Source organism: Lepidochelys kempii, chromosome 6, assembly GCF_965140265.1.
Source record: "Lepidochelys kempii isolate rLepKem1 chromosome 6, rLepKem1.hap2, whole genome shotgun sequence".
Lineage (NCBI taxonomy): Eukaryota > Metazoa > Chordata > Testudines > Cheloniidae > Lepidochelys > Lepidochelys kempii.
This window is the reverse complement of record NC_133261.1, coordinates 73,244,170-73,256,735: the sequence shown is the minus strand read 5'-3', so window position 1 is coordinate 73,256,735 and position 12,566 is coordinate 73,244,170. Positions and strand designations below refer to the sequence as shown.

At 43.3% G+C, this 12,566-nt stretch overlaps 1 protein-coding gene across 4 annotated transcripts in view; it reads right to left on the bottom strand.

The window, feature by feature from the left end:
* RMDN3 (regulator of microtubule dynamics 3) overlaps positions 1-10,964 on the bottom strand; it is a 61,849-nt gene extending 50,885 nt beyond the window's left edge. For 3 of the 4 annotated variants that reach the window (XM_073348761.1, XM_073348764.1, XM_073348765.1), the window contains exons 1-4: positions 10,856-10,964; positions 9,876-10,081; positions 3,602-3,797; positions 1,919-2,065 (exon numbers count right to left, since the gene is read on the bottom strand). In XM_073348761.1, the coding sequence (XP_073204862.1) occupies positions 1,919-2,065; positions 3,602-3,797; positions 9,876-10,074 (542 nt within the window). In that variant the 5' untranslated portion in view covers positions 10,075-10,081; positions 10,856-10,964. Of the gene's footprint in view, positions 1-1,918; positions 2,066-3,601; positions 3,798-9,875; positions 10,082-10,417; positions 10,646-10,855 lie in introns of those variants that run through there. The other variant, XM_073348762.1, reaches the window with a different exon arrangement.
* Between the last annotated feature and the right edge of the window lie 1,602 nt (positions 10,965-12,566).

Sequence of the window (12,566 nt, the reverse complement as noted above, 5' to 3'; positions counted from 1 at the left end):
TATTTATAACTGGATTTTAATCACCCTCAATAGCCTGTACAAGTAAAAAAAAGTTTCTCTGAATCAACTATAAGCTTACATATTTTATCTGAAAGGAATACCATCTTCATCAAAAACAAGATTGAGAGGACAAGCTGTAAAATGCTCTCAATATATCTGCAGCTAGAAACATCTCCATCATTTCCATGTCCTACAAATGATTCTCTGTTCTCTTCAGACAGCTTTTCTTGCTTTGTTATTTTAATACTTTCCTCAATGTCTCTTAGGAGTAATGTTTTCTGTTTTGTCAAAGCCAAAGAACCCAGACAAATCTTATACCTCTGTAGAATAAGCATGGGAATCCCAAGAAAGCATATTCCAAATTCCAAGATGCTGTAAACAACATCCTGCTAGGTCAAGAATTGCCTTTTTTCCTTTTATAAAGCAGAATTATTGTGGAACTATTCTTTAGTCACTTTGAAGCACATTAGTTATCATATATCATTTGCAGGGGGTTAAAAAATGACAATGAGATCAGCTCAAATTCCTCCTCTAAGAAAGATCTCACAAAATATGAGAATCTGGAAGAGTTTTACCATCAGCTGAAGACAAACACTGTACAAAGAGATAGAAACTTTCAGTTTTCTTCCTCCATGCAGCCACACACACTTTACAAGTTGACCTACCCATTATCAGCAGGTAGAGGCAACATGCTAGTTATATGCACTGACAAAATTATTTGAAGATTCATTAAGACCTGCAAGTGACACTGAGAAAACACACATGGTAATTTGGAACCCTCAGTCTAAAAAACATATAATTTGTCTTTCCATGAGAAAATACTGACAGAGAATTTTATGTTCAGGAATCTGCTTCATGCCCTTCTTAATCTATTGACTTAAAAAAAAAAAAAAAAAATCAGGAAAGAGAAGACTTTCCTCCTCTTGACCAGAGGCACATGCACCCACTAGGCATCCTACTTATAAAGCATCAGGTGACTTACGGTACTCAGATAGTACAAGGATAGGTGTGGTAAGAACCTAAATAAAATGACAAACATGTAAGCATGATCCTACCAAAACGAGGCTTTACATAGTCTTAGAATTAGATGTCCTGTATTCTGTTTAACTTCCTTTTAATTTCAGGATCTTTTAGAAAACATTACTTCAAAAGTAATTTTGGTTTATGGCCTGACAGTTGCTGTTGCTCTTTTGCCATTCTGACCCCAAATGATTTGTTAGTGTAAACCAGATTTAACTGGTTTTTTGCTACCACGTTTAGAATTATAGCACCCATCTCCTTCTAGCCCAGCCAAAGGCTTATTCCCATCACCCTTTAGTCAGTGAACTCCGCTTCACACTCAACAGTGGGTTCTTGCTCCAGCCGTACCTAACTGCCAATTCTGGTTCAAACTACAGAAGATTTCATAGGTTTGTGTTAGATGGAGCCCTGCTGCTCAAACTCTCAGTGAAAGTTGCCTGCCCCTAACTAGAGCACCTCTCTTGAATTACAATTCAAAGAACACCATACTCCACAATTATAACTAGAGCCAACTGGAGTATTTCTTATTTCCCTCCAGTCCTGTCATAATTTCCTTGTCAGTTTGCCTGCAATGGCATATAAACTGTCACACATCACCCTGACTGTTGATCAAACAGGAACTGGAAGGGATAATTTTTATTTTTTTTTTTAATTATAAAATGTGGTAGCAAAATTACAATTCTTGGTAGGAGGACTCAGGGGCAGGTGTAGTATCTAAAACTTCTGGCTTTTTTAAGAAAATCAACAGCTAGGTTTCATGCAATGAAACTGAATACAAGTAGAGCAGGGAAAAAAAAGCATCTATTGAAACATCCCATCTGTGATATAGAATACAATGAAGTAAGTGGCTACTGAGTTTCCGAGACCAAGAACAGTTCTTAACAGATGTTCTGCTTACCCTCCCTCACTTTCACCATCATCTGTATTGGCCCCTCTTGAGCTGGCTGTGAAATAAATAGAGCTGGACCCTGTGGAATCACTCCTCTCTCTAGGAAATGGGTACCGTCTCCGCCGAGTTACCTTCTGGGTTTCTTCCAGGTGGGATCTGAAAGACAGACAGAAACACAGTAATGACTAGAGAAGTGTCTATTTCAATCCATGTCAATTTCTTTGCTTCTACCCGCATAATCTATTACATCCACTCCACACCAAAGGAGCAATAATTAAAATGGTACTTGTTCCTGCTTTGTGTAGGTGAAGTCACAAATTGACAAGTTTAAAATACTGTGGGCTACTCTATAAATGAGATCAAACAGAAACCCACAGGCAAATAGAAAGTGTATACAATCATCCTTCCCGTGAAGAAAGATGAAGGAACATTATTTATCATTCATATTTATTTATAATAATTTATTTATTTAATAAATATTTAATAAATTCATATTTATTTTATTCATTATTTATCATTCATAGCGCCTAAAGGCCCTAGTCAGAGACAAGGGCCTCACTGTGCTAGGTGTTCTATGAACACAAAACAAAAAGACAGCCCCTGCCCCCGAGGAGCTCATGTTTTATAGGATATTCCATTCACTACATAATCTACAGTAGATATGAATGGGACAAACATTGCTACAGAGACAAGAAAAGAGCCAGAAATTTACAGACCACAAGTCCATCTGGTTCAGCATCTGTCTAAGATGGCTGAGAGCACCCAATGCTTAGAGGAAGGAAAACACCCACAATGCACCTAGTCTTATGTACAGTGTTGTACATGACAAGAAAACTTAGTTCCTGAAATAGGGAGATGATCAGACATCCTGAAACATAGATATGACTTCTCATACTGTCATTGTTTTGTACAACTATAAGTATTGATTGTCATAAAGTTACAGGCTTAAGAATCCAGAGTAACTGTTCCACTGACCTTTGAGTAAGAAAACATCTAGGGTGAAATACTGACCCCAGTGAAGTCAAAGGGAGTTTTGACTTCAGTAGGGCCAGAATTTCACCTCTAGTGAACAAACAAACTGTGTAAGAGAAATATTTCCATTTATTCGTTCTAGATTTACTGGCTTTTAATTTCACTGAATATCTCCTTGTTCTTGTGTAACGAACAAATCAAAAAGGACTGAATGATTAGTTTTCACTATTCTTGTCACAATTTTGACAACTTAAAGCCAATTCCTTCTGGATCTTCTCCTTTCCAGTTTCAATAATCCTACCCTTTAGTGGGATTTACACAAAAAGAGATTGTAAACACATGCCTGTGCATGCTCAGATTATCCAAATTGTAGAATATCGAGCATACATTGGATTTCAAATTTCCTTGGCTGGCATTGGCTCTCTGTTTGGGGGAGTTAGGTGGGGGAAGATGGGACAAATTTTAGAAAACAGTAGCTTACACCCTTGCCCATTTTTAGAGCATTATTGTAATGAAGGGTGGATATGCTCTTTGCATGAGAGACTTGTCCTGATTCCCATTTATAAAAGATACATAGGTTGATCTCTTCATTAGAGAAGGCAGAGAGGACAAGATTGTTTTCACCTAAAACCTGCTGGTCTGTGAGCTCTTTCAAGGCATATAGAGAGATGGTTTTCTAATTGTCTATGATTGACAAAAGGAAGGTGGTTTTGTACTTACTTGACTTCTCCACTGATCTCCCCAGCTAAACTCTGCAGGCTGTTCTTCAGTTCCTCCACTTCTTTTCGTAGCTCTATAATGTTTTTCAGCACAAAGTCCAGGCGGTTCAGCACTTCCACGTGCTCTTCTCGTGTTAAAAGAGAGGTGTATGTAATGCCATCACCAGCCTCCATTGGTGCTTGTCTTATAAGCAGAACTAAAAGAGTGAGAAAAAAATTAATTAGACATAGAGGTGAGTGACAAAGATTAGAAACAGGAAAACATTGCCAGATGCTTGTTTCTGGACATTCAAAGAGGGGAATAAAACCATGTAATAATGCACTGCAGATAAAAATGAATACATCAGTGACCACGGCAATCGAGGAGGTTGCTTACTTTTAAGCATGCTTCCCTTTCTTTTCCTTGGTTAAAACTGTCTGTCTGTCACAGGCAGGTTTTAAAGTTATATTCCCACTAAGAGTAAGGTGACAGCAATTCTTATGAAAGGCTCCAGAGGTAATCCCAGCAATCACAGGCCGGTAAACCTGACTTCAGTATTGGGAAAACTGGTTAAGAACAGAATGATCAGACACATAGATGAACATGATTTGTTTGCGAAGATTCAACATGATTTTTGTAAAGGGAAATCATGCCTCACCAATCTACTAGAATTCTTTGAGGGGGGTCAACAAGCATGTGGACAAAGGTAATCCAGTGGATATAATATAGATTTTCAGAAAGTCTTTGACAAGGATCCCTCCCCAAAGGCTCTTAAAGAAAAGTAAGCGCTCATGGGATAAGAGGGAAGGTCCCCTCATGGATCAGTAACTGGTTAAAAGATAGGAAACAAAGGGTAGGAATAAACGGTCAGTTTTCAGAATGGAGAGAGGTAAATAGTGGTGTCCCCTAGGGATCTGAATGGGGACCAGTACTTCAACATAGAATCACAGAGTATCAGAGTTGGAAGGGACCTCAGGAGGTCATCTAGTCCAACCCCCTGCTCAAAGTAGGACCAATCCCCAATTTTCGCCCCAGATCCCTAAACAACATATTCATAAAGGATCTGAAAAATGGGCAAACAGTGAGGTGGCAAAATTTGCAGATAATACAAAACTACTCAAGACAGTTAAGTCCAAAGCAGATTGTGAAGAGTTGCAAAGACATCTCACAAAACTGGGTGACTGGGCAACAAAATGGGAGATGAAATTCAATGTTGAAAAATGCAAAGTAATGCATATTGAAAAACATAATCCCAACTATACATATAAAATGATGGGGTCTAAATCAGTTGTTATCACTCAAGAAATGACTAAGAGATGATGGAGGTCTATAAAATAATGACTTGTGTGGAGAAAGTAAATAAAGAAGTCCTATTTACTCCTTCTCATCATGCAAGAACTAGGGGTCACCAAATGAAATTAATAGGCAGTAGGTTTAAAACAAAGGAAATATTTCTTCACACAATGCATAGTCAACCTGTGGAACTTTTTGCCAGAAGATATGAAGACCAAGACTATAACAGGGTTCAAAAAAGAACTGGATAAGTTCCTGGAGGATAAGTTCCATCAATGGCTATTGGTCAGGATGGGCAGGGACTGTGTCCCTAGCCTCTATTTGCCAGAAACTGGGAATGGGTGACAGGGGATGAACACCTGTTCTGTTCATTCCCTCTGAAGCACCTGGCATTGGCCACTGTCGGGATACTGGGCTAGATGGAGTTTTGGTCTGACCTAGTATGGCTGTTCTTATGATTATGTAGTTACACATAATTAAGCACATGAAATTCTACTACTTATATGGCTCTAAAATAGTCTTAAACAGCCACACTTCACTTTACCTCTGAAATGCAACCAACTCTGGAATGCAGAATATCAGCCAGGAGACCAACTAGTTCATAAAATAATGTACAACAGTGGAACAGAGGTAAGCAAACTAATTCCGGCCAAGGACATGAGGAAAAATCTGTACTGTTGCAGAAAGTGGCATGGACTCTTAATATCAGATGAGCAAATTCAAACATATGGTTGCTGTGCCCTAAATATTTATGATATTTTAGCTTATCTGTTAAGATGCTGTACTTTGCTCCAGCTGCAACATGATCAACATGTACTGCTGGTATGACCACCGATTTAACTATTATCAAAGCTCTCTACAAACGGTCTCGTTTTTAAACTTGTTTCTCTATTTCTTACCATAAGGCCAGAAATTTATTTTTATAAGACACAAATAATCACACCTTAAGTCAAGTATGACTATAGTAAGAAAAATAACTTAAGGACTTCGAAGGAACGAATCTTTTAAATAAAACAGTCTGTCAACCCTTCAGATTATTAAAACTAAAAAATGATAAGTATTTTGCTTCTCATTACTTATGCTGTTGATTTGGACATTAACACCACAAACAAACGAGGTTAGACAAAATTTTACATTGCTGGGATGGTACATAGCACTGCGGAAGAATGCTAAGTAAAAAAAAATCAAATTTCTTATGATTTCAGTGAAAATGTTTTTATTGCAGATATGCAATTTTTTTTCCCAAAAGCACACCCAGCACCCTGGTAACAAGTCACCAAGCCCAAAAAAAAAAAAGAAAAAGAAATTAAATTTTGGGCTGACTGTCCCTTTTTAAAATGTAATAGCAACATATTGTATAATACAAAAATTAAAACCCAAACTGAGTGAAAGCTTGCTGCTCATGCCGTAAAACTAGTTAAACTGATGTACTGCATACCCTGAATTACAAGATTCTGTCCTCCAACTAACCTTTATTTTCTACACTGAAATCACTACACTTCTTTCAATATATTTAGAGGGATACAACTGAAAAAAAAATCCTCTGATGTAAGCAAGTTTCTTTATCTATGTTACTAACACCACCATGATTTATTGAAAGTGAAACATTTAACACTCCAATTTGTTTCACTCAATTTAGAATCATTGTTTAACTTGTTCCATTTTTCAGCTTGGACAACTACTATCAATCAAGTTACATTTTCAAATTCCTAGCTGTAAAAAGTTTGGTCATGGACAGGCAAGGGGATATCAATTTTTTACGATGTTTTAACTGGATTTATTTTTTTAATGTTTGTAAAAAAATATTTCTACAATTTCATTGGTCTTAGTTTTAAGAAAATTGTAAGTGTCCCTTTACGTTTTACTTCAAACAAACCCTAAAAATACACCACAAAAAACAACTCTCCACATAATAGAACCTGTATTAGCCTGTAAATGGCACAGTAAAGTTTGTTAATGAAAAGCAATGCAAAAACTAAGAGGAAAAGTAAAGGACCTGAGAGAAATTTCTTTGCAGAGAAATAATGCGTTTTCAAATACTGTTGATAGAGAATGACCTTGGGAAAAAGCCACTTAGAAAAGTGGTTCAGTGCACTTGTCTCATGTAACTGTAGTGTGTAGGTTGTAACTTGAAACAAACCAAAGGACGTACTTCTTCACACAAAACACAGTCAACCTGTGGAACTTGTTGCCAGGGGATGTTGTGAAGGCCAAAACTATAACTGAGTTCAGAAAAGAATAAGATAAGTTCATGAAGAATACCTCCATCAATGGTTATTAACCAAGATGGTCAGGGATGGAACCCCATGCCCTGGGTCTCCCTAAGTCTGTAACTGCTAGAAGCTGGGAGTGGACAAAAGGAGATGGATCATTTGATAAATGACCTGTTCCGTTCCTTCCCTCGGAAGCATCTGGCATTGGCCACTGTTGGAAGACAGGATATTGTGGTAGGTGGATTGTAGCCTGTCCCAGTATGGCCATTTGTCCTTAGTTTTATGCAGCTGAACACAATCTAGTTACTGTAATCTAAGTATTCAGTTCCATGCCCTTGTCCACATCACAACTTTTAAACAAGTGTTTTAAGAGAAGTAAAATAGTATAAAGAAAATTAACATCAGTTAGATGTAAGCTCTTTGGGGTAGAGAATGTCTTTTTATTTTGTGTTTGTACAGCACCTAGCACACTGGGGTTTTGGTTCTCTTTAAATAAAATATTTTGTCCCTTATTTGCTTATAAAAAACTCTCTCTCTCTCTCACACGTGCACACCCACAAACAAAAGATTTAGAAACTTACTATGGTCTAGCTCAGGGGTTCTCAACCTTTCTTTTTTTTCCCCTGAGGCCCTGCTCAACATGCTATAAAACTCCAGGGCCCAACTGGGGAGAGATGGGGGACACGGGGCTCCGGGCAGGCCCTCAAGCGTAGATGTAGTTGGTATTTCTATTTTGGGGAGGCAGAGGCCAGCAGGGCCTGGGCCAGTTCCGCACAGCAGGGTCCAGGAAGGCAATGCCACCTCCACCCCCTGACTCACCTCAGCAGGCCACTTAGCCTGTGTGGGTTGTATGCAGTGAGGGTTCTGCTCAAAAAGTTTGGCAACTGCTCAGAGTGCAAGGAGAGGGTAGCTAGGAGCTGTGCATGGGCAGGGAAGGGGTAACTAGGGGCTGTGTGCCAGAAGGGCTCCCCTGTGATCACTGCTCCCCCAAGGGCTCTGCCACAGAGGGGGGGGCCCCCTGCCTGGGAAGCTCTTACCGACTGCACGAGCTGAGGAGCAGTCACAACCCCGGGCACCCGCAGCAGACAGGAGAATGCCGTGGCTGCCTGCTCCATGACTTGCCTCGGTGAAAGCTGCACTGCCTGACTCCAGCTTCGGGCCCGGGGAGAGGAGGAAGGGGTGGGAGTGGAGCTGCCCCTAGAACTGTCCCATTCTGGCACTGCAGTGGGGGGAGAACCAGTGCTTGAGGTTTCAGCCCCGTTGCGGGTGGGCGCAGGGACTCAGGGTTTCAGCCCCACAGCAGGGGAGTGCCGAGGTTCAAGGTTTCAGCCCCTCCCCGAAAGGGCTTGCAGCCCCTTGGTTGAGAACCACTGGTCTAGCTCCTGTAAAGTAAGCTCTATTAAAGTTGATGTGGCTCTGCATGAACACCAGAGCAAATCCAGGTGGAGCCAGTTGCAGGATCTACCCCAAATGATATAGGGGAAAACAATGACACTGATTGTATGCAAAGGAAACAAATCAGAAAAAGCAGAGAAAAAACATCTCTCTTTTGTCTTCCGTATTATTTATAACACATGTAGCAAATGACTTTTTAAATGAAAAAAAGTCACTTTGGTAAGTTGACTACATCTTTTCCAGGTGTCTGGCTGGAGGGTCTTGCCCACATGCTGAGGGTCTAAGTGATCACTGTATTTGGGGTCAGAAAGGAATTTTCCCCCTGGTCAGACTGGAAGACACCTTAGGACTTTTTCAGCTTCCTCTGCAGCATGGGGCATGGGTCATTTGCTGTTTAAACTAGTGTAAATGGTGGATTCTCTGTAACTTGAAGTCTTTAAATCATGATTTGAGGACAGCAGTAACTCAGCCAGAGGTTACAGGTCTATCACAGCAGGAGGTGGGTAAAGTTTTGTGGCATGCAATATGCAGGAGGTCAGACTACATGATCATGATGGTCCCTTCTGACCTTAAAGGGTCTGTCACTTGAGGTGTTTCCCTACTACAGATTTGCAAATCTGCAGAATAGCCTTGCGCTAGTATATCTGCAAAAGTGAAAGGGAATAGAAACTGAGTAAATAAGAAAGCAAAAGTTACTATTTAGTATCCAAGCTAAATAGCATCCTAAAAGAAATGAAACATCATAAATGGTGAAAACTAAATTATGATAATCATTCAGGGCAAGACCCTGCAACTGGCTGCATGTGCCTCCCTGACTTCAATGCGTGGGAGGTCCACCCCACAGAGCTCCCTCCAAAATTAGGGCCAAAGACTGGAGAATGTGATGTTACACACTGCAAAATGGTTGAACAGTGATGTTTTGCATCCTGCTTGTTTAGGATTTGTGTTCTTAAAAATGTTTAATAATATTTTATTCTGTTTAATTCTTCCCTGAAATAAATTGGGGTTTGTTCAGTACTTACCAACTGTCTGGAAGAAGGTTGCTTATCTTGGATCTTTAAAATTCTTTAACAGGTTATTAGCAGTCAGTCAGATTTTATTAACTGTATTAATTTGATGATAGTGTTCATTTAGTTTTTCCAGTAACAAGTGGATTATTTTTAATTTACGTCAGTTATTTTAAGCTGATCTACTGATCATCTTTAGGGTGAGCAGTTTACCTCCTACAATGGCAATATCCCAATTATATACTAACCACTTCTGAGCTACAAACAGAAAAAGCAGTAGTGGTAGCACTGAACCCAAGTTCAGACATGAAGGACAAATCCACCCTTGCCAGTCAGAGACCAATTTTGCAGATAACACAGAAGTAGAAACAGAAATAATTACTGTACCCTGGTTATGGTGCCCCAGAGTCTCTGCATTTTCATGGGGCCCCACAGAGTTCTGCATGAGCTGAACCAGAGAGTGCCTGGAGCTGCCTCCCCACCAGGGCCTTTTCCGCCTCTGTTTGTACAAGAACAAGAACCCGATCCCAGCAGCCGCGCCCAGCAGTATCCCAAGCCCCACACGGGACACCCTCAGTTTGGACATGATGTGCCTGAAATAAGCAGACAGGATACAAGTCACATGAATGCCAGTCACCACCTCCCCCCACCGCAGCACCTCGGACGGCAGGGAGGCGAGCCCCCTTGATGCCGGCCTCCCGCAGGGGTAGCGGTCATAGAATCATAGAATCTCAGGGTTGGAAGGGACCTCAGGAGGTCATCTAGCCCAACCCCCTGCTCAAAGCAGGACCAATCCCCAATTTTTGCCCCAGATCCCCTAAATGGCCCCCTCAAGGACTGAACTCACAACCCTGGGTTTAGCAAACCACCGAGCTATCTCCCCCCCAGCCCCAGTGCTCCAGCCCGAAACCTCTCGAGCCAGCCCTGACCTCTGCAACCGAGCGAGCAGCCCCCGAGTCACGGGTGTCTAAGCCTGCCGAGCGGGGGCGGGGCGGGGCGTGCTCTCCGCAGCTCTGCGGCACCCCGCTCACCCAGCCCCGCACCAGCCTTGCGCTGACACGGCCGCTCTGGGGCCCGCCTGTCACCCAGGCACGCACCGCCCCACCGGCCGAGGGCGCAGCTCGGGCCCGGCCCGGGGGAAGAGCCGGGGGCGGGGCCGGCCGTTTATCACCCCGCAGCCCGGGCGGTTACACCCGGCTCGCGCCAGGCTCGGGCGGGAGGGCTGGGAGGACGCTGCCGGCCAGTGACTGTCGCCGCAGGGAGCGTGGGGCTACCCGCAGCAGCCCGGGAGAGCGGGGCCGGCGGCCGGCGCTGCGCGGTGACACACACGCCCTAGGCTCCACAACGGGGCACTCGGGGCTACTCACACCGCGTAGCCCTGCGCTCCCCGCGCGGCCACCGTCCTGCCGCTCGCCTGCCCCACGCGACCCTCACCCTGCCCATGAGCCACCCTCCCGCCGGTGCATAGAGATGACGTATGGAAAGCCAGCCGCCCCCGCACTGCCCCTGCCTGTCCTCAGCACCGCCCAAAGTGTCGCCGGTGGGTGATGTCATCAGCTCCACCTCACTAGGCTAAAAGCGCCAGTTGAGACTACATCACGAGTCTCTCTGCCCTTGGGCTAAGGGCACGTGACTCCGGGGAGCCAATGAGCGTGGGCCAGGAGGTGGGTGTGCTCATGTCTGGGGGCAGGTGGAGGTGTGGGGAGCAGGGTGGAGATTGAATGGAAGCTCCGAGGGTTGCTGGGCTGTTCTGTGGGCTCATTTCCCAGCCCGATGCTGCATCTGCGCGGTTTGCTCTTTCATGGGCTAGCCTGTCTGCCCCCTCCGGTCCCACGCGCTGCTCCCACGTGCCCGCCTCTAGCTCTTTGCAAGCCCCTGCCCTAGGCTTCACCTAGTGCTGTGCTGAGCGCAGGGCCCGGGAGCTGGCTGCGCCGGGTACCCTCCTCTAGGGCGCACTTGTCATTAGGTGGGCGGGCTTCAGGAGCCGTGAAGTCAGGGCACTTGTAAGAAAAAACAAAAGAAGGGCGAGCGTCAGGAGGACTTACGGGGGAGAGAGGTTCTGATCGTCGGATGGGGACATAGTGCAGTGGTTTGGGGTGCCTCTAGCCTTCTTCCCCTGAACCCTTTTGGTTGGGTCTCTGTCCCTGTAGCTGGCTACACTCACAAAGATGGGGCCCAGAGGTATTTAGGCTCCTAACTGCTGTTGATTTCCCTCACTACCTTTGAGAATCTGGGCCTTAAAGCCCAGGGGAATTTCAAGTCTGCTAACTCAACTGTTTTGTAATCTCAAGGATGAGGTCCAAAGTGTGGCGCCCCCAGAACACAGGGCCCTGTGTGGCTTCACAACCAAGTGTCTAACCCTCTCTGCTATAGAGACACCTGACCAAAACAAAAAAACCAGCAGTGGAGGGACACTCAGTTTTTCCCCAAGCAGGAACACCCTTACATCATTTCATTTTGAAGTGATCACCAAGGTAAAATTTGGATTGCTGATGGGTTTATTAGTTATGTCAGAAAGCCAGAGAACAGTACCGCAGGATTTCAAAGCCTCCTCTGATACAAGTTTGGAACATTCAGGCACTAAACTTATTCATTTAAATTCAACCCTTCTTCCTTAAAATAATTTTTGGCTTTTCACTGTATTTAGGTGATATCAGGCGAAGAAAAGATGCTTTTTGAGGCTCTATCTTGTGCTGGGAATCTGCTGTTAGCCTTTCAGATTGCATTGGTGACGTAGAAGCTTTTGGTAAAGGCAGCTGAAACACATTTGTTCTGATAAAACCCTGACATTGAATGGAAAGGGGGCACTCCATTTCCTCAAACTCTAATTATTATTTGCAGTCTTGTTGTTATCAGTAAAGCAATAACAGGCTCAAGGCAGCATGAGTTTGAATTCATATCCCCATGCATATTAAAGATGATATCTGAGTAGTACCACACTATAGCTTTGATTGTAACTCTGTTGTTTGTCTTGTGCTTCAGATATCAACCTTTATGAATACAATAAAACCAGTCATCTTGAAAGAACAATCTGTGAATGTGGTAGATGCTACCTTAGCCCCTTTGTTCTTTCCTTTT